This window comes from Hemicordylus capensis, chromosome 8, assembly GCF_027244095.1.
Source record: "Hemicordylus capensis ecotype Gifberg chromosome 8, rHemCap1.1.pri, whole genome shotgun sequence".
NCBI classification, from domain to species: domain Eukaryota; kingdom Metazoa; phylum Chordata; class Lepidosauria; order Squamata; family Cordylidae; genus Hemicordylus; species Hemicordylus capensis.
This window is the reverse complement of record NC_069664.1, coordinates 19,348,516-19,370,319: the sequence shown is the minus strand read 5'-3', so window position 1 is coordinate 19,370,319 and position 21,804 is coordinate 19,348,516. Positions and strand designations below refer to the sequence as shown.

Genomic DNA, 21,804 nt, shown 5'->3' with positions numbered 1-21,804 from the left:
AGCATCTGTAGCTATTCAACGTTGCAGCTGAGCATGGCACCACTACGAAAATGCTGTTTGCAGAGAACCCTGGGTGAGGCTGACAACTGTGTCTTTTGTGAGGAGTCCTCTAATTAGCAAAACAATGACAATTCCACAGCCGGTTTTGCGTCCTGTAGACAGGACTCCCTTGAGTAGCGCGCACAACTGAAGTGTCTGCGGTTCTATCATCCCGAAGGTTTCTTCCTGCTGCAGAGGGAGAAGGAGGGATCTCCGGGGTCTCATCTCTATTTGAGTGGGGCCCTGACCTGTGAGAAATCTGTCCTGCCCATAGGTGGAAGGAGGCAGGTACAATCTGCTGTGTGCCAGTCAGTAGCTACAGATGAGCACCGCCGACCCACTTAAAATTCAAACAGCCTTCTTGGGGCATATTCTGACGGGGCTGGGACCCACCTGCCTCCTTCTGCTCAGACCTGAGCTGTTCTGGCACATTAAGGAGCTGTCAGGAAGTGATGCTAATGGGCTCAAAGATGTGGGAGGCCTGCCGTTCTGAGACGGCGGAATGGGAATATGCATTATAGTCCAAGAGCCATCCTAATTTCAAAGCAGGATGCATAAAGTTTCGTTTCAGGGCAGGCTGCTACAGCATTTGGGGCTTTTAAGTTTAGGAAAGCGGATAACGGGGGACATGATTGAAGCTTATAAAAATATGCATAATCTGGAGAAAGTGCCTAGAGAAAAATGATCTCTCTCTCTCTCTCTCTCTCACACACACACACACACACACACACACACACACACACACACACACACACACCATTAGAACCGGGGTTAATCAATAAACCCAACTGACAAGGAGATTTAGGACAGACAAAAGGAAGTCCTTCACACAGCACATAATTAATCTGTGGAATTCTCTGCCACTGGATGTAGTGATAGCCCCTCACTTAGATGGCTTTAAAGGGGGATTGGACAAATTCATGGAGAACAGGTCTGTCTATGGCTACCAGTCTTGTTATTATAGGCTGCCTCCAGGTTCAGAGGCACAATGCCTCTGGGTGCAGGGGAGTGATGGAGGAAGAGGGACCACATTTTCACCTCCTGCTCTCCAGAAGCATCTGGCTAACTACTGTTGGAAATCGGATGCTGGGCGAGATGAGCCTCGGCCTGATCCAGCAGGACTCTTCCTTCCTTCTTTTGAGCACTGGAATGAGCAGGCACACTTACATTATACAGCCTCTCCACATGATGATAGAGTCGGAGAGGCCCTCCTGTGGGAACGGTGTGTGTGCCTGATATCTGATTGTCTTCAAAGGGAAAACAAGATCAGAGGATACTTTCATGATCAAGTGGTAAGCAGCAGCTGGGTTGGAGGGCTTTTCCCCCTACCTCATTCAGCAGCTGGGTAGGAGGGAGGCTAAAATGGGCGATGGATCTGCACAAAGTTCTCATGAATTGATTCAAATTCAAATTGATTAGATTTGGAACTATTGGAACATAGGGGAGATTTGTTTGAATAGATTCAAAGTCACCCAAATTCGAATTGAATTCGAGCTGATTCACCCAAATTCGATTCGAGCGTGGGTGAATTCGAATTGATTCAAACAAAGCTCCACTATGTCCAATGGTTTCAAATCTAATCAATATGAATTCAATTCAGTTTTAAATGGAATCTTGCGAATTTCATGGACATCCCTAAAACGGACTCACAGTCTCCAAAAAAAAAAAAAAAAAGTCCAAAGGCGAGACAAGCAACAGCCGCTGAAAAAATGCTAATGCTATGCAACAAATGGGGACTAGAGGTGTGAAGGCCTAGTAGCAAGCATGAATTGTCCCCTTTGCTAAGCAGGGTCTGCCCTGGTTTGCATTTGAATAGGAGACATGTGTGAGCACTGTAAGATATTTCCCTCAGGGGATGGGGCCACTCTTTGAAGAGCACCTGCCTGCTTGCATGCAGAAGGTTCCAGGTTCCCTCCCTGGCATCTCCAGGATAGGCTGAGAGAGATTCTTGCCTGCAACCTTGGAGAAGCCGCTGCCAGTCAGTGTAGACAATCCTGAACTAGATGGAGCAATGGTCTGACTCAGTATATGGCAGCTTCCTCTGTTCACAGTTTCAACCCATTAAAAAAAATGCCCCCCGTTTCCCTCAAATCTTCCCATCTTTAATAGAAATTGAATTTATTTATTATTATTATTATTATTATTATTATTATTATTATTAATAGGAACACATGCTCTCCCCTTGCTTGATACGAGCCATCACTTTCTGTCTTCTACAAAGACATAGGAAGCTGCTTTATACTGAGTCAGACCCTTGTTCCATCCAGCTCAACACGGTCTGCACTGACTGGCAGCTGCTCTCCAAGGTTTCAGGCAGGTTGTTCCCAGTCCTAACTTAGAGATGCTGCCAGGGATTGAACCCTGCTCTCCCAATGAGCTCTGGCCTCACCCCCCAAATGCTTTCTGGGTGGAGAAGTAACACGAGGATGACATGTGATCTGGATACTCTGGGATCTGGAACCAACACGGTTTGTCGGCCAACGAAAGCACCACCGCCAGTGATCAAGTACAATGAAATCCGATTCTGGCAGAGCTACGCAAAGACCAGGTGTGCCGCCACCACCAAATAATGCCCCTGGGCACGCATTAATGAGGAGTCTTGCCTGCTCCCGAGGTTGCTGTACCTGTGCATTAAGCGAACACAAGCTGTTAGCCAGGAGGCCGGTAGCACCGTTAGCAAACAAACAGTTGTTCTTCTCCGGCATAGCTTATCCGGTGATTAATTGCCACACAGCACTCAAACATATTTGGACGTGGCAAGGAGTTTTCCCAGCAGGGCTGCTTTGTCTGTGAAATGTCCCTTCCAATCAGTTAACCTTGTTGGAAGGCAGCATGTAGACACCATCAACTACGACAGGCTGTAGCACAGAGGTGATGTTGTGATGACAGCACGGATGAGGTGGCTACCCTATGAGCCTGTTCTCACGACCATGGTTCACTGGGTAGGACGGGGTTAAGCCAGGAGTCCATGGTTGTCGCCAACCCTGCCAGATCCGCTGGCATGGGGCTGCAGCATACCTCCTTGCAGCCCTGGCCAGTGTCATACCGGAAATGGCCAACGCATATGTGTGTGCGTGCCATGTGCATGTGCATTGGGGGGAGAGTGTCAGAAGGGGGAAAGGGGGGCAGGTAAGAGCACCCTCACTGACCTTTAAAGGAGCCCCTGCCTCTGAACCGGCTTGAACACCGGACCTCCGAACCGGTTCGGTGCTCCATAAAGGATGTGCCAGTTTGTGCACATCCCTGTTCTCAGGACGTGAAGGTGTTTGGGGCCTCTTCAGGTCTATCAACAGGTTACTTTTTGTGATCTGGAAACACACATGTGTGAACTGGGGAGGAGAGCTGGTCTTGTGGTAGCAAGCATGGATCGTCTCCTTGGCTAAGCAGGAAGGATCTGCTTTCTTTTGCATTTGGATGGGAGTGCTGTCAGATATGGGACCACAGCTCAGTGGAAGAGAATCTGCTTTGCACGAAGATGGTCCCAGGTTCAACCCCCGGCACCTCCAGGTAGGGCTGGGAGAGACTCCTTTGGACGTAGTCCGGAAACTGCTCAGAATGGGGGGAGGTGGTGGGGCAGGTAAAAGCCCCCTCCCTGCCCCCTAGGAGTGCATGAATCAGTTCGTGCAGCTCCCTAACTGAGAAGCCCTTGATTTTGTGCAGCTGGAGAATCGGATTTTTTAAAAAGCTCTTCTGACAGTTTCAATCTGTAAACACACACACAATGCCCAAGGCAATTCCCCATTTCCTCCATAATCCATAATCCTTCAGGGACAGGGAAGTCACTTCATGCTTTGGGCCTGGGAGGTTGGTGTCTGCAGGGATATCCATCTGCCTAAGGACTCTTGAGGTGGAGGAGTGTAAAACCCTAATGAAGAACATCAAACAATTGCTCTCCTGGCTAACAAGGGACAGCATCTTCACCGTGACCTGTGGCCAAGCTGCTAAGACTGTCATCGCTCCCGCTACCTTTAAGAGGGGCGATGGGTGTTCCTGACAGTTCACGCAAAATGACTATTCAGAGTATTGATTCAGAGCCTGGATGTCCTTGGGAACAGCATAATTAAATCTGAGTTTCAGCTATTTCCTACTTGCTGTTCAATTTCCCATGATTTGATCAGTGTGGGGACCAGGGCTGGTCTTGTGCTAGCGGACATGGATCGTCTCCTTTGCTAATCAGGGTCTGCCTTGGTCTGCATTTGGGTGGGAGACTGCTCGCGCTGTTACGCCCACCCCCGGAAGCAAACATTTCACCAGGAGGCTGTTCATGCTTGCCTTAAGAATCCCATGACACCGTCCTCGGGATTTCTGTGACTTACCTACGGGGCCGAATTCAACCCACAGCACACTCTCTACAAAGCCTGCTCTTCCTCCAGGAACAAATCGCCCGGCCAACCCCAAGAGAGCTTTTGTGCCTGGGGAAGGAGGTGTCCAAGAGCACCACCTGCTGAGTCCTTCAACAGCAGCAACTCAGACGATTCCGCAGAGGAATCCTGTGTGAGACGTCAGGAAGCGTCAGGGCTGTCTTCTGCCACCACTGTTGCTGTCTTTACCTTGCCAACGATGCCATGAGGTTCCCTGCTTCACCATTAAGCCCACTTCTGCTGTTCTGTACTGCCCGCTTCCCACACGGTGCCCCATATTTCGGGTCTGGCCTGTCCCCTAGCGGTTCGATCATGGACCGAACCGAACCAGGCTCAGTTCAGATGAACCGGTTTGGCACGGTAACGGGAGGCCAGGAGTGGGTGGAGAGGGAGGGGGAAAGGTGCTTACCTGGTCTGCGTGGCTGCCAGTGCAAACGCTCGCTTCCCAGGGCTGCCCCAAGCTCTCTCCCCGCTCCTTTACTGAGCCACCGGCTCAGCGTTCATGCATGCACAAATGCAACTTGCGGGGCTACACAAATGGCCTCTGTGCATGCACAGAGGCCAGAACCAAGCCAAGGCTGAGCTGCCAGCTTGGTAAAAGAGGGGCGAGCGGTAGAGAGCAGCAGCACTGGCAGCCACGCCACCCAGGGAAGCGCCTTTCCCCCTCTCTCGCCATCCCCGCCTCGCAGCCCCTTACCCTTGGAAGGGCCCCCATCCCCTGTACTTGTAAAGGGGAATCCTCCCTGGATTCCCCTTTACAAGTAATGGCTGCCCGAACCGCCTGAATCGTTCTGATCAAACGGACGGGACCAGCCAGGTGGTTCGAATGAATTGGTTCGGAGCAACACGGTTCGCTTCGAATAGATTTGTATTTGAACCAAACTGTGATTTTTGGTTCAAGGCGAGCACACTCCTAGACATGGGTCCCCAGATGTTGTTGAATGACAACTCCCATCATCCCTGCCACAATGGCCACTGTGGCAGGGAATGATGGGAGTTGTAGTCCAACAAAGTCTGTGAACCCATGTTTGAGAATATCTGATCTAAGGTACTCCTGTTTGCCTTCACCCATCCCTTCTTGAGAGAGCTGATTCAGCACTGTGGCTAAGAGAATCACGGTTTCGCTGGGCTGAATCTCACCTCTACCCTGAATTCACCAGGAGGCCTGGGGAATCCGTTTTCTCTAAGCCTCAGTGCCCCTTAATATCTACAAGAAGGAGACAGTATTACTGACCTTACAACTGCAACAGGATTGTTGTAAAGACTGAGTTAATGTACCTGAAGAGCTTCAAACGCACTATATAAATGCTAATCCTCCCCCTCTTGGCCCCTCCTTCTGTTGTCTTCTTGCTGCCCCTAATCTAAATTTAGATTGTTTGTATATTCCTTAGAGCACGGAAGTTTCCTTTGCACATGTAGCTCTGTTTTTGCACCATGCAGTCTATTCCTTTGAAAAAGAAAGAAAGAAAGAAAGAAAAAAAGAAAGAAAGAAGTTGAGTTTCCAACCGGAAACACATCTCTTAAAAATATGTCTGTGCATGCATCTAATTTGGCCCTTAGCTTCCCTTTTTAAAACAAGTCTATTTTCTTTTAGTTATTGCATTGATATCCTTTTCTTCCCCCCAAGAGCCCAGAGCAATCTGCCTGGTTATATTTATCCTCACAACAACCCTGTGAGGTAGGTGAGGCTGAAGTGACTGGCCCCAACTCACCCCATGACCTTGAACTCTGAGCATAGGAACATAGGAAACGGCTTTCTACTGAGTCAGACAGTTGGTCACCCGGCGAATTTCATGGCTGAAGCTGGATTTGAACTCCAGTCTCCCCAGCCCTAGTCCAACGCTCTAACCATTAACCACACTGGCTTTCCAAGTTTTTAGCCCTCAAAGTGCACAGGGTTTGTCATTCACTCACAGGAAGCTGCCTTGTACCAAATCAGACCACTAGTCCATCTGCTGCGGCTAGATAGTCCACACTGACTAGCAGCAGCTTTTCAGGGTTTCAGATGGGGTCTTTCTCATCCCTCCCTGGAGCTTCCCCAGACAACAGGCTTTACCGTGGATTTACTGTGAGCTCAAAGTTGCGCCTCCCCCCCTCCCTACAAAAAGTAGATTTTTTTTTTTTTTTACCCTGTATATAAATCGGGCTACACTCTTAACATGCCATGAAAAACCCAAATCATGTGTGAAATGCTCCCCGGGACTTGAGGGTAAATTGTTTGGCCGATATGTGAACGCACCCCCTCTCATTCTGGAGGAGGTAAAAGCCAGGTGTAAAAAACTTCCTGGAGATGCCAGGGACTGAGTCTGGGACCTCCCGCCTGCAAAGCCCAAGAGGATGCTCCACCACTAAGCTTCGGCCCTATCCCCCGCTCCTCCTGGTCCCCGCACTCTCTAACCACTCCACCACACTGCCTCCTCCACGTGCGGTCCTCTTCTTGCGCACCTGGGACAGTGGAGCAGCCCGCGCTGAGCCTGCCGCCTTGGGGACGCTCTGCCTTCTCCGTTGCTTCTCCCTTCTCCTTCTTCTCAGGCACCGAGGGAGAGAGCTGGGCCTCTCCCTCCCTCTCCCCCCCCCCCCGCTCTCCAGGGAGGGTTATTAATCCAATAATTAAACATTTATTGGCGGCGGCACCTGCTTTCCGCCTGCCCGGCCCCCGAGGGAGCGGCCAGCCCGGCCCAGCTCCGGCAAGGCAGGCAGGCAGGAAGGAGGGGACAGCGGCGAGGAGGCGCAGAGCGGCGGTGCGGCGGCTGAGCGCTGGATGCTTGCACGGCGCCTCCTCCTCCTCCTCCGGATGCCAGCACAGGCGGCGGGCCGGAGGGGCGGCCAGGATGCTGCGGTACCTGCTGAAGACGCTGCTGCAGATGAACCTCTTCGCCGACTCGCTGGCGGCCGGCGACGCCCTGGCCAACTCCTCCGAGCTGCTGCTGGGGCTCAACTCCTCCGCCCTGGCCGCGCTCAGCCCCAGCCTCCTCGACCTGGGCAACCTGACCAGCGGCAACGGTGAGGGGCTGCGCGCGCGTGGGGCTGGGGGGGCCCCGATCCTGCTCGCCCGATCCGGGGAGCTGGGGGGGCCCCCCGATCCTGCTCGCCCGATCCGGGGAGCTGGGGGGGCCCCCCGATCCTGCTCGCCCGATCCGGGGAGCTGGGGGGGCCCCCCGATCCTGCTCGCCCGATCCGGGGAGCTGGGGGGGCCCCCCGATCCTGCTCGCCCGATCCGGGGAGCTGGAGGGGGGCCCGATCCTGCTCGCCCGATCCGGGGAGCGGGGGGTGGGGGCTGATGCATGTTGCTTGCCCAATCCGCGGAGCGGGGGGCCCAATCCTCCTCGCCCGATTCCGGGAACGGGGGGCCCGATCCTCGCCCCCTCCCAGTGGAGTGAGGGCGGCAGGTGAGGAGGGAAGGGGCAGCCTGCCTTTCAGGAAGGAAAAGAACAAGATAGCAGGTGATCTCTCTCACTCACTCACACACGCGCTCAAGTGAAGACCTGCACAGCACGTGTGACTGTGTGAACTTAAATCCACTCCCCGCCCCAGCACGTGTGGACGCCGCGGCCCCGCTTTTCTTAGGATCCAGCTGCACTCTACCTGCGCGGGTTTCTTGCCCCGTGTTGAGGGTGCCGGAGTTCCAAGGGGTGAAAGCTGTAGGGATGGGCGACTTTGTGGTACCTAAGCAGAAGGAGTTCCGGTTGGGTTGTGAGTGTTTGCGGGAGGGGGATCTGGCTTGAGTCCGGGTAGGGGAAAGGCAAGAGATGGGGTGCTCAGAAACTGGAGCCAGTTTCCATCCAGGCATTTGGGAGAAAGGCAAGCCTTGGGTACTGTGGCCATTCAGACGTGCTGCGGGCAGGGCGGGGGACATCCTTCGCGTGTGTGCAGCCTTTGCCGCTGCCTCGGAATTCGCTTCGTGGAGGTTTCGGAAGTGGCGCTGGGCATTTCCTAAGGGATGTGCGGTGTAAGTGACCCGTGTGTGCGCTTAAGTTCCGAGGGCGCATCTGTGGGGCTTGCAGCCTTCTTCTCTGGGACCCTCTCCCGCCTGGGGAATCTGCTCATCCGAAATGTCCCGAGTGCGGGATTGATTCGAATCCGGGCTTCTCAGCAATGCGCCCACGTCGGAAGTAACTCACTCACACCGAGTTCTGTGAGACTCTCTCACTCCCAGGTAAGCGCGCACCGGATTACAGCCTAGTCTTCATATGCCCATAGGAGTCAGCAGCAGCCCTACTGAACTCAGTGGAACTTACTTCTAAGTAAGCCTACTGTGGATCTGCCTGCCTGCAGTCGGGGCTTACTCCCTAGTATGACTCTTATGCCTAGTTTGTTTTTGGTTTTTTTGTGGGGGGTTTTAAATCCGAAGTGCTGCTGTCGGTCCATATATGCACCCTTAGATTGAACTTGATGGGAGGTACTTCTGAGCAAACTTTCTGCGCCCCCTCCCCCACTTATGTTTAATGCCAAAGCAAACACATGAAATTAAAAATCAGTATCTCTGAGCACGTGCAAAGTGCAGTTCTCTCATCCCGGTGGCTTTACAGTTCGGAGACTCATGGATCTGAGGTCAAGGGACAGATCTGAGCTCCTTCTTAGAAATGACCGTGTGTGTGAGGCTCTTTGGTCTCTCAGGGCAGGAATTAGGGCATTGTGGCTGGGGTTACAGGACTTGTAGTCCGATACTCAAGGTGGGGAGCTCCTGTTTTTGGCCATTGCAGCTGGAGATGATGGGAGTTGTAGTCCAACAATAGCTGGGAAATCAAAGTTGAGGGCTCTGTTTTGGCCATTCTGGCTGGTGATGATGGGAGTTGTAGTCCCAAAATAGCTGGGGACTTAAGGTTGGGAATCCCTGTTTTTGACTGCTGTGGTTGGGGATGATGGGAGTTGTAGTCCAACAATATCTGGGGAGTCGCGGTTGGGATTCGCTGTCCTAGAGCTTTAGTCCAAAGTGAAGTCCAATGAACTTTACTACTTAAATTCCATTTTTGAAAGACGGTAGTTGCGTCCACCTTTCTCAGACGTTGTGCGCGCACGTCTGCGCGTCATCTGGAGAGGCGAGGTCTGGCTCTCCTAGTTTTGCGCGCGCGCGCACACACACGCTTTCTTGTGCACCCCAGTGGAGTCCATCATGGAGAGGGGTGAACCCAGGTTCGCCACTGAGCTTGCAGCCCGCAAGCAGCAACCTTCAACTGGAGCTCCCTGCCGAGCGCCTCGGAGTGATGCCTGCCTCTCCCTGGTGCCTCTGCAATACGCAGGACTCCTCGCCTCCCGATCTCCGACTCACACGATCAAGAGAGCTCCCAAACAGCAGGAGGCTGTTGCAGGAAGGTGAACGCCATGCCAAGAGTAGCGCTGATGAGCCATTCCAGCAGCTGATGAGCTGGGATGCCGACGACGAGCTGTTCCGAGATCCAGAGTACGCTGTGGGCAGTATCACAGATCAGCAGCATGTCGATATACAAAATGCTCCGTTAGCACCACTGATGCTTCTTGAACTTTGCGGGAACCAGAAATGAAAAGTAAACCAGCCAACCGGCGCCCCCTGTTGGATCCGGCTGGTAAATGCCATGGGCCTGATTCTTCCCACATCCCATTTCACACTCCTTACAACCTGCTGCGGTTGACAGTCCCAGAATGCATGCATGGCATAGGTAAGCAAGCAAAACTTGCACCAAGCCTTTGTTCAGGGGTAAGAATGTACCTGAAAGCTCCTGACTCCACTCCCTGAAAAGGAAAGAGACCTGCATAGCTCTGAGATTTACACATTGATGCAATGTTATCTCTGTGGCAACTTGGTTTCTTTAAAGCCAGCATTCCCAACCTTGGGGTCCCCAGCAGTGTTCCCTGTAGCAGGGATTCCCAGATGCTTCTGACTACAAATCCCATCACCCCCTGCTGCAATGGCCTTTGGCTGGGGAAGATGGGAGTTGTAGTCAACATCCGGGAATCCCTGTCACAAGGAGCACTGGTCCCCAGATCTTGTTGGACTACCACTCTCATCATCTCCAACCTCAATGGGGATGATGGGAGTTGTAGTCCAACAACATCTGGGGACCCAAGATTGGGAATCCCTGCTTTAAAGGGATGGAAAGGGGTTTGGCTTCCTATTATTGGAGAAAATGCACATCGAGGGACTTATAATGTCGATGCCACACTGAGACATAGTGGTAGGTACTGATTTTTTAATTTATTTACTTATTTGTCAAAATAGAAGTGGGATCGGTTACAGTTTGGTTCCTGGCCCATTAAAAGCAAAGAGTTAGTCCTTAACATGGTTAGTCTTTTATCTATGGCACGCAGATGATTTCCTGAACCAAATGGAAATGACCAATTATCCCTGCAAACAAAGCAGACATCCTTATTTCTATGGCAACACACATCTTCAGTGTCCAGGTAAGTGGCTTCCAGAATCTAGTCTCTCCCTGCTTTTCATTTTCTAGGAATTAGGAACTTAAACACGTCTGTGTTTCCCCCCAATCTTGGCTTCTGTAGCAAAGTCTCTGCCACCTTCAGAAATCCTTTGCAACGCCCTGGGGTCTCTGGTTCTTCCAGAAAGGGTGCTTTCTTGTGACACCCTTCTTGATCTCTCCTTTCCAGCATCTGTGAATGAGTCCTCACTCGGTGATGAGGGGGTAAAGTGGTGTCTGGACTATACCACTTCAACCTGCAGGCAAGTACCACCATGACTCAGTTCTTACTATGGGAAAAATGACAACACCTGTAGATATAAAGCCAGGATGTCAGGGAGAGGACTGGAGTAGACCTCATTCTATCACATCTGCTGTTCTGTTTTCTCTCTCTTCTGAAAGGAAGTGCATTCAGTCATGTGACCTGCCACCTCCATTCTGAAGTGGTATAGCCCAGAACTCAATCCCAGCTGCACACAAAACCAGCATCCCTGTCCAAGTTCAAGGTACAATTTCTAGGCGGTGACATGCTCCATCTTCTGGTCTTCCCTCTGTAGTCCCATCCCACTCGGCACGTTTTCCATAAGCATAGAATCACCGTATCGTTTTAGAGTTGTCTGCTTTTTAAAATCTGCATGAGGTCCGGTTTTAAATGTCCTGTAAAACTCCAAGTTTGGTTCAGTTCCATTCTTTATTATGGTCCGCGTATACCCCATCTAACAGCAAAGAGACACCTTTTAAGGTGGTGGTTTTCTTATATACTGTGGCCAGTAGAGCAATATATACATTTAATAAATAAATATATGAACCAACCAGCTGTTTCTACCGCCAAGGCACCTTTTTCCGTATTCTAGAATTTCAGTATTTGGAAAGGCCCACAATTGTTCTGAACGTAGGAACATAGGCAGCTGCCATATACCGAGTCAGACCTTTGGTCCATCTAGCTCAGTATTGTCCACACAGACTGGCGGCAGCCTCTCCAAGGCAGGAGTCTCTCTTTCATTCCTATCTTGGAGAAGCCAGGGAGGGAACTTGGAACCTTCTGCTCTCCCTAGAGTGGTTCCATCCCCTGAGGGGAATATTTTGTAGTGCTCACAGATATAGTCTGTATGCACTCACATGGCTGCACTCCCCAAGAGGCAGGTGGTATGGGGGCGGGGCAGGCCTCTGGGGGGCCCCCAGAAGTCTTACAGGCACCGGCAGACTGGGGACTCCAACTCCCATCACCCCCTGCCCCAGTAGCCTTTGGCCCTTGCTGCAGGGGGTGATGGGAGTTGTGCTCCACTGAGGCTCAGGTTTGGAAGCATCTGTGCTACAGTAGTCTGCTGAATGATAGAAATGTAGCTATTTTACCAGAATGATCTGGTGGTTATTGCACACCCTCCTGTTTCTAAGGACAGACGTGATCAAAAAGGGACATATTTCTCATCATCTGCCACCATTGTATCTTGATTCTCCTTCTGTCTGTCCCTACATTAGAAAATGTCGGGGTTGGATATGAGTGAAAAGCATGAGGACATTAACTCTTGAACGTGAAAGTTGGTATGGCGGAGAACTGGAAAAACCAAGCCGGGGTTTGAGAAAGACCTTAGTAGAGAAAGCCATAAAGGCCTGCCCGTCTCATTCCTGACACAGGTTGTCTGCCTTTGTCGTGAGCCATGTGTCAGGCAGCTGTTTGGCGGGTTCAGCTTCCCCATCACTGATGCTCTTGCTGGGGTGGAAGCTGCACCTGTAGAATTCCTGCCTGCCCCACGGTTCTAACAGGAATACAACAGTGGAACAGGGAAGGTGCCACCAGATGACCTCTTGGTCTCCAAATCTCTGCATCTTCTGGGCTTGGAGTTCTGCCTTCTGTCGTGCAGTGATGTGATAAGGCAGGAAACGAAAAACCCGGGGTCAGTGGAAAAACAATCGCTAAATAAATAATAGAGGAGAGTCTAGGCTGATGGAATCAGAGTTGTCCCTTTTAAAAATGTAAATGGCGTTAAATGCAGCTTGTCTCCGACTCTCTCTTGGTGCCCATTGGGGACCTTGGTGTGGCCTCCCCCACACTGCCATAAACAGGAGGCCCTTTTCATTAGCATTATTAATTAGTATTTGTTATTAATGCAAATGAGGGCAAGTACAGAGAATTGCAAATCTTTAAGTCAGAAGGGACCGCTGGGACAACCCAGTATATCTCAGCCCAGTCAAATTGATCACACACACACACACACACACACACACACACACACACACACACACTATGTAAATCAAGCTCATTAAATTGCATTTGGCTAGAGAGGGGCCTTCCTTGATGGCTGTCCCTCCGCCCTAAAAGTGTTAAGTGATGGAGGAGCTACCCTTCCCACCCTCGGGCAGTCGGTGTCAGTGGTTATTTCAACCTGAAATGCACTTTGTCGCTAACTTTCAATTAGCCACCTTTAATTGGCATCCATGGGGTCTTGTTAATTTCTTCCTCTGTCAGATGAATGAGGCTTTAGCAGCCGATATATTTATGCTTGTGGAAGTCCTTAAGTATCCAGTCAGTTCCTGGTCTAGGAAAGGAGATCTGGTCTTGTGGTAGCACACATGACTTGTCCCCCTAGCTAAGCAGTGTCCGCCCTGTTTGCATTTGAATGGGAGACTTGATATGTGAGCAATGTAAGATATTCAGGGGATAGAACCGCTCTGGGAAGAGCAGAAGGTTCCAAGTTTCCTCCCTGGCATCTCCAGATAAGACTGAGAGAGACTCCTGCCTGCAACTTTGGAGCAGCTGCTGCCAGTCTGTGTAGACAATACTGAGCTAGATAGACCAATGGTCTGACTCAGTATAGGGCAACTTCCTATGTACCTAGTAAACTAGGCAGATGAACTTGGTACAAAACTTGCATTGATGCTTTTTGTCTTTACGCCATGCTTTCCTTTGTCATTTTTGCCTTTGGCCCAGCAGGCAATATCGAACTTTCCTACTCACTTTCACTGTCAGTAAGTACCATGCATGCAAAAAGTCACAGCAAATGAAGACGCACCATTTCTTTTGAAAGTGAAACTCATGGCACAGTTCGAGGGAGAAAGTGAACACAAGCCAAATAAGTCGTTGTCTCCCTCTTGTGGCTGAAGTGTGCAATTGTGGATGATGACCCCACCAGCATCTCTAGCTAGTATCTCTAGAGATCTTTGGGCTTACATCCCAAATGCACAGGAATCTCCAGAGTTCTTCCTCTGATCATTCATGCAGTTCTGAGCAATCTCATTTAGCACATGTTAGGAGTAGTGAGCTGGGATGGGGACAGATTTGGAACAGATTTGGGGACAGTTTGGGAAGGCATGGCATTCATGCAGGACTTCCGAAATGGTTTGTTCTTAATTTTCAATTCTGCCCAAGGAAACCTGTTCACAAAAGCGTCCTCTCCTTCCAAGAACATTCTGTGGAATGACTATGAAAGGATTCCCACAGATATGGAGACTGCCTTTGCCGAGACGCCATAGGGGCTAAGGTCCTTCATCGTCTGAACTGGCGTTTAATAAAGAAGCGTCTGCTTGTTCGAAGCAGTGCATTGTTTAAAAGGAAGGATCAGAAAGCGGCAAGCGTGAACCCTTGCAGAGTGCTCCGTTGCAAGGCAGCAACTGATGAATATCTATGATGCAGAGATATTAGGGGAGGAGAGCTGGTCTTGGGGTAAGGTCAAGTTGTGCAGTTGCGTCGGTGTCGGCTCCTGGTGACCGCAGAGCCCTGTGGTTGTCTTTGGTAGAATCCAGGAGGGGTTGACCATTGCCTCCTCCCGCGCAGTATGAGATGATGCCTTTCAGCATCTTCCTATATCACTGCTGCCCAATATAGGTGTTTCCCATAGTCTGGGAAACACACCAGCGGGGATTCGAACTGGCAGCCTCTTCCTCGCTAGGCAAGTTACTTCCCCCGCTGTGCCACTAGGTGGCTGGTCTTGTGGTAAAGAGCATGAATTTTACTCTTTGCTAAGCAGGGTCCACCCTAGTTTGCATTTGGATGGGTGACTATCTATCTATCTATCTATCTATCTATCTATCTATCTATCTATCTATCTATCATATTTGTATACCACCTGGTATGTATATCTCTAGGCGGTGTACAACTTATTTATTTTATTTTATTTTATTTTATTTTATTTTATTTTAACATTGAGTGCTGCAAGGTATTTCCCATAGGGGATGAGGTTGTAGCTCCTTAGAAAAGCATCTGCAGGCAGAGGGTCCCAGGTTCAATCCCTGGCTGGAACTCCAGGTAGGGCTGGGAAGGCCTCCTTCCTGGAACCTCGGAGAGCTGCTGCCAGTCAGTGTTGAGACAGCTCTGAGCTAGATGGATCAAGGGTCTGACTCAGTAAGAGGCCGCTTCCAGTGCTCCTATGAAACTGAGCTGAATTCCTTCTTTTGTATCTCTGATGAGGGTTAGGGTTTTCTCTGGTTTCCCTTAGGGTGTGTGCCCTGGTGTTGTTCTCTTGGGGAGAACCCGTGGTAGGGCATATTCTTGGCATGCCTAGATTGCCTTCATTAGAGCCCAATTCAGACATTATGCTGGACAAGTGTACAGATGCCTGTACACTTGTCTATGTGTTTGTGTGAATGACCATACCTGTGTCCGTTTTAAAAGTGAACCATACATGGTGCAGAGAGCAAGTGTACTCTGTAGCTGAGTTCAGCATGACCTGCGAATGATTGCACCTGTGTACACTTGCCGTACAAGTGTTCAACATAATGTGTGAATGGGCCTTTAGGACTATTTCTGGAAAAGCAGCGTGTGCGTGTGCGTGTGTGTACACCACCGAAGCTACTATTAGCCAAGGAAGTGATGGGGGCAAATGGATACCTATATGTTTCCCTTCCACTGGTATTAACCTTTCCAGCAGAGCAATTTAATATGGAGAAATGGCACCCAAGAGAGAGGGTCAGCCTCCCTTCCTCTAGCACTACGGTCCCAGTCCAACACCCCACTCCCTGCACCTGTTTTTAACCAATGGGAAATGGCGCTGTGAGGTCCGCCTCCTCCCATGTTGCATTGAGTACGACAGATAGATAACCAGGATCAGCTGTGATTGTATGCAGGTGGTGGTTCTCTCTCTCTCTCTCTCTCTCTCTCTCTCTCTCTCTCTCTCTCTCTCTCTCTCTCTCTCTCATCTTGTAAATGCAAAAACTTGGCTGTGAAGCACAAACTTTGCAGATGCTGCACGATACACGATACTGCCTTGCCCCAGGTGGCAGGCAGGGGGGAGCCCCTTCCAAAACCAACCCTTGCAAGCTTTGAAGGTGGCATGGTGGGTGGCATGGTGGGGGCAGGGTGGAGAGAAACTTCCCATCAGCCTCCTCTTCACTCCTTGTGCTCCTTGCAAGGAAAATGAGGAGAGGTGCTCTTTGCGAAGTTTACGAAGGCCCCCAAGATCTGCTCCAATGACAAGCCCCTGCTAACTGAGCAGAGAGGCCATTTCCAAAGGGGCGGGTCTCTTGTATTTAGCGGGGGAGAGCCACTGGCCCTGTCCATCCCCAGCTCAGCATCCCTCCAGTGGCTGCTGCAGGTGTCTACCTTATGCTTCTTTTTCGATGGTGAGCCCCTTTGGGGACAGGGAGCCCCAAAGGGCTCCTCTCTTGTATTTATTTATTTTTCTATGCTAGCTGCTTTGAGGGCTTTGAGAAGTGCTATTAAATATTCATCGTCGGCATAAAGTTTCTTGCCACCCTTAAAAAAATATTATACCTTATAGCACTTGGCTATGTCCTTGTGGCACAGCTGCCTTTGAAACCACTGCGCATGTTTTGTTCTATTGCTCATTTCACAAGGATATCCCAAGTAGTTTTCTCTCGCCTTTCTTAGTCAATTATCCCGGCCATACTGATATGTTTTGTCTGCCACACCTTTTGTCTGCTTATGATGACCTTCATTTCTCGAAATGTGCCTACATTTTGCTTTATCGCGCGCCAAATCCGCAAAGAGATGCTTACCTGGCTCTCATCCAGGAGTTCCCCAACCTGGGTTCCTCCAGATGTTGCTGGACTACAACTCCCATCATTCCCAGCTATAATTGATTGTGGCAGGGGGTGATGGGAGTTGTAGTCCAGCAACATCTGGAGGCACCCAAGTTGGGAACCACTGCTGTGTAGGCTCTTATGGCCTACCGCAAACTGTATGATGATTGTATATCTGGCTGAGGACCGTAATAAAGGATATCTGCCTACCCTGCCACCCTGCTGAGGCCCCAAAACTCTGCCGCCTGAGGCTGTTGCCTCGCCTCGCCTCACGGAAGGGCTGCCCTGATCTAGTGTGTCTGCTGCAGCAGAGCCATCCCCCTGAAACGGGAAGCAAATGGGCTGCGCCAGGAAAGAAAAGGTGCCTTGGAACTGGAGAGGGGAGGGGACCCTCGCGTCCTAATGAGTTGCCTCGATGCCTCGCGCGGAGCCTCAGAGCCCGCTCCAAAGGGCCGCTCAATCTTTATGCATGGAGCGTGTGCTGCATAAGCAGCAGGGCTGCGGCTCACACAGGGGGACGTGGCGGCTTTATTAACCCTGGCACTTTCCCTCTGCTCTGCGTTCACCCCATTAGCATAAGCTATTTATCAGGGCCATTTGGCAACCAGGAGGAGCAGCGGCGGTGGGAAGCGCTGTCCTTGGGGACGGGAGAGGAACCGCAGGAAGGCTTCGTGAGGGTGGAGGGATCCAGATCTTGCAAAGCCGAGCTGTCATGCTGGCATGCCTGGGTGCCACTGTCTTCCTTCCCAGAGAACAGCTTTGGGGTGCATTGGGGCCATAGTTCATCTGCTTTGCATGCAGAAGGTCCCAGGTTCAATCCCTGGCAGCATCTCCAGGTCAGGCTGGGGGAAAGCCCTGCCTGAAACCCTGCTGCCGGTCAGAGTAGACAGCCCTGAACTGGATAGACTTGAAGGTCTGACTCGGTACACAGCAGCTTCCTGTGTGAGGATGGTGAACACTGTGCGCCATGAAGTCTAAAAACTCTTGAGAGGCAATGTGGTGTAGTGCTTAGAGTGTCAGACTAGGATCGGGGAGCCCTGCATTCAAATCCTCATTCAGCCATTAAGCTCACTGGGAGATTCTGGCCCAGTCATTTATCCCTCAGCCTAACCTACCTCGCAGGGTTGTTGTGAGAATAAGCATGACCATGTAGACTGCTCTGGGCTCCTTGCAGGAAGAGCTGCTTATAACTGTAGTAAGTAAGTAATAAATTCCATGCCAGGGTTTTCCAACCTTGGATCCTCAGACATTGCTGGACTACAACACCCATCACCCCCATCCTCAATGAATGATGAGAGCTGTGGTCCAAAAACTTCTGGGGAACCCCAAAGTTGGGAGCCCCTGTTTTATAAGCCCTAAATGGTGATTCTCTTCTGTTTAGCAGGGGGAGAGCAACTGGCCCTATCCATCCCCAGCACAGCATCCCTCCAGTGGCTGTTGCTGGTGTCTGTCTTATGTTTACTTTTAGACAGTGAGCCCTCTGGGGAAAAGTAGCCACCTTCTCTCTTTTTTCTGTGCAAAGCACTTTGAGAACTCTTTGTTGGAAAGTAGTAGTATACAAATGTGGTTGTTATTAATATGCCACCAGATGCTCGTTGCTGGAAGGCAAGTGGGGAGGTCTAATGCCTTCATGCCCTCCTTGTGTGCTTTTCGGAGGCATCTGATAGGCCTCTGAGGAAAGGGAGAAGGTGAACTCCATGGACCTTGGGTCTGATGCAGCAGGGCCCTTTTTATGCACGCCACATTCCACAGTTGTCTGCAGAGACGCTGCACTGCCAAAGTTACGTAGGAGGAAAAGTTTGATTGCTGATCTGGAAACCAAGGGCTGGTTCACATGTGCGTGGATATTGTTTCGTTGATGTAGATGAGTGGCAGCTTGAAGGTATGAACGGACTCCCTTGGGAAATGTCATGGTAGAGGTGATGTGAGCCGGGGTTCTTCTCAGCCTTCAGCCATTGGGGCTGCGGATGAGGGGAATTGTTGGGAGTGCCTGGCTGACTGAATCCGCAGTTCAAGCAGTTATACTTGTTTTATACTCAACTGATGGGCAGCTGACCTCTTGCAAAGCGAACAATGCTCTTCTGAACTTGTGAGACAGCCAGGGTCTTGCCAGGAGTTCTGCTTTGGTTGTCCCCTGCTTCTCCTTATAAACCTGACGTTCTCTCCCAGACACCTCCATAATATCACCTCCCCCCCCCACCTACTGATCTGCAACTGACCTCTTGCAAAGCTAATGTTGCTCTTCTGAACTTGTGAGACAGCCAGGTTCTTGCAAGGAGTTCTCCTTTGCTTCTCCTTATAAAACTGAAGGTCTCTCCCAGATAGAGAGTGGAAGATAGTCTCTCCCATAATACTGCTGCAACCACCGCCACCCCCATCTCAAAACCCACCTTTTGGCTTAGCCCCTCTTGCTATCCCATCCTACTGCTATGAATACTAGTACTACTACAATCCAACTGGATAGAATACTACTACTGTCCTACTGGAATAAAACCTGGGAACATGAACTGGGATTTGTGCATATTCTTGTCTTTCCTCCCCTCCCCTCCCACTAAGTTGACATTTGGATTGTAAACTCCTTGGGGCAAAGACCTCTCTGTCTTCTTGCTTATGATAATCTAGGAAGTACTGCATAGAGGTCAGAAGAGAAGCATCTTCGAGCAATGCAGCGGCTGGGAAGAGAGCAGAGGAAACTTTGGGAAATGCCCCCGTGCCTGTCACTGGTTGGCTTGGACCCTGAGGGTGGGTGCTTGGAAAAGAGGAAGGGGGAGAGAATTTGGGGGCTTTAGTGCCTAACCTGTGCAGGAAGATACTCTACGCCGCCTTAGCATCTCCAGGATCCAGGCAAAGGTGACATTAGTTAGTTAGTTATTCGATTTCTATACTGCTCTTCAAAAAATGGCTCAGGATGTTTTACACAGAGAAATAACAAATAAGATGGAACCCTGTCCCCAAAGGGCTCACAATCTAAAAAGAAACATAAGATAGATACAGCAACAGTCACTGGAGGTACTGTGCTGGGGGTGGAGAGGGCCAGTTACTCTCCCCCTGCTAAATAAAGAGAATCACCATGTTAAAAAGGTGCCTCTTAGACAAGTTAGCAGGTGGATTAGTATTTTGTGTGTATACACTTTTTTTTTTTTAAAGGGAAAAGTTGCTTGCTGGAACAGTCCCAGAAAACGACCAGAGGCCTCTATGGAGCGGATGAGAAAAGGGTCGCTTTTGAGTGACAGCCATTAGCGGGATGGCCGGTGAATGACAGCACCGTCCCCCTGCTGATGCCTGGAGAGGCTGTTTCTCGTTGCCTTGGAAACCAGCTCCCTCTCACTGGAGGGCCCCCAGCAGGAAGCAGCCGATCCATCGGCACCAGGCTGGGAGGACGAGGTCAGGGTCCAGATAATGGCCAGCTCCAGCCACTTCAGAGGTAGCCCCTTCCAGGCGAGGGGGCCGGAGGTCGAGCCCAGAGGCTGGCTGCCCAGGTTGGGCTTTGTCCTTGTGCATCCATCCAAGCGCCCGGGTCCTAGGAGGCTGTCCAACCACATCTGGGGTCTGTTAAGTCTGTGCAAGTGGAAGGGGGAGAAAACCAGGCCATTCTGGGGGGTATCCCGATCCCGGCATCTCTGGTTTAGGGGCTGTTTCGGGACACCACCACCCCCCCATCTGTGGCTGATGGTAGAGCTCAGTGCTAGAGCATCTGCTCTGCATGCAGAAGGTGGCAGGTTCCATCCTTGGCATCTCCAGGTAGGGCTGGGAAAGACTCCTGCCTGAAACCTTGGAGAAGCCGCTGCCAGTCAGTGTGTAGACATAGGGAGCTGCGTTTTTGTGAACAAAAAGCATGGTAAATAGAATTATAGGATCTTAGAGCTGGAACGGACCCATATGAAGTTGGGGGTTGTTGTGTGTGTGGGTTTTTTGGCCCAATATGCATCACTTTACACTTGCTTACACTGAACCGCATTTACCATTTTGTTGCCCACTCCCCCAGTATGGAGAGATCCTTTTGGCTAAGCAGGATACTGCCTGGTTTGCATTTGAATGGGAGACATCTGTGAGCAATATATTCCCCAAAGGGGGATGGGGCCGCTCTGGGAAGAGCACTTGCATGCAGAAACTTTCAAGTTCCCTCCCTGGCATCTCTGAGATAGGGCTGAGAGACACTCCTGCCTCCAGCCTTGGAGAAGATGCTGCCAATCTGGGTAGACACAACTGAGCTAGATGTACCAGTGGTCTGACTCAGTATATGGCAGCTCCCTATTTTCCTATGATAGTTTAAAGGTAAAGTGTGCCGTTGAGTTGGTGTCGACTCCTGGCAACCACAGAGCCCTGTGGTTGTCTTTGGTAGAATGCAGGAGGGGTTGACCATTGCCATCTCCCGCACAGTATGAGATGATGCCTTTCAGCACCTTCCTATATTGCTGCTGCCCGATATAGGTGTTTCCCAGCAGGGATTCGAACCAGCAACCTCTGGCTCGCTAATCAAGTCATTTCCCCGCGGCTCCATTAGGTGGCTGATAGTTTAGTGATCTGCAAATCTGGCCACTTCGCTACTTACCCCACTCCTCGATCACTTATGGGTCCTTCATTGCAAGGTGGCCCCCATTCACCCTCAGTGGGGCTCCCTGACTTCGTTGGCCCTGTGTGAAGCTTCAGCCCAAGCTGACCACTCTGCACAGTCGACATCCCCACCTCCCACACCATGTGGGGGTTACTGTCCCCCACCTTGCTGTGCTGCTCTTTGCCCAGAGCTCCCTTGAGTCCCAGGGTCCTCTTGGAAGGCATGCATGGGGCGCTGGGAAATGCCGCCCTTTGAGGCGGTGGCGGGGGGTTCCCCCTCCTCCCACAGGTCTCACTTACAGCACAAACCAGCTCTTCAGCCCATTCAGGCCTTCCCCCTCCGGCGCAGTGGCCAGTTTGGCGGCGGCTGCGCCCGCGCAGTTGGCCTTTGTGATCCATACCGGGCGGGTTCGAGGGGGCGCCAGACTGAATTGACCCTTGAGTCCGGTTCGGACTCGAACCGTACCGGGCCAGCCGTTTCC

At 51.0% G+C, this 21,804-nt stretch overlaps 1 protein-coding gene across 6 annotated transcripts in view; it reads left to right on the top strand.

Annotated features, from left to right (window-relative positions):
- Positions 1 to 7,225: 7,225 nt before the first annotated feature.
- Positions 7,226 to 21,804, top strand: part of ROBO3 (roundabout guidance receptor 3) — a 271,458-nt gene continuing 256,879 nt past the window's right edge. For all 6 annotated transcript variants that reach the window (XM_053269999.1, XM_053269998.1, XM_053269997.1 and 3 more), the window contains exon 1: positions 7,226 to 7,403. In XM_053269999.1, the coding sequence (XP_053125974.1) occupies positions 7,232 to 7,403 (172 nt within the window). In that variant the 5' untranslated portion in view covers positions 7,226 to 7,231. The remainder of the gene's footprint in view (positions 7,404 to 21,804) is intronic.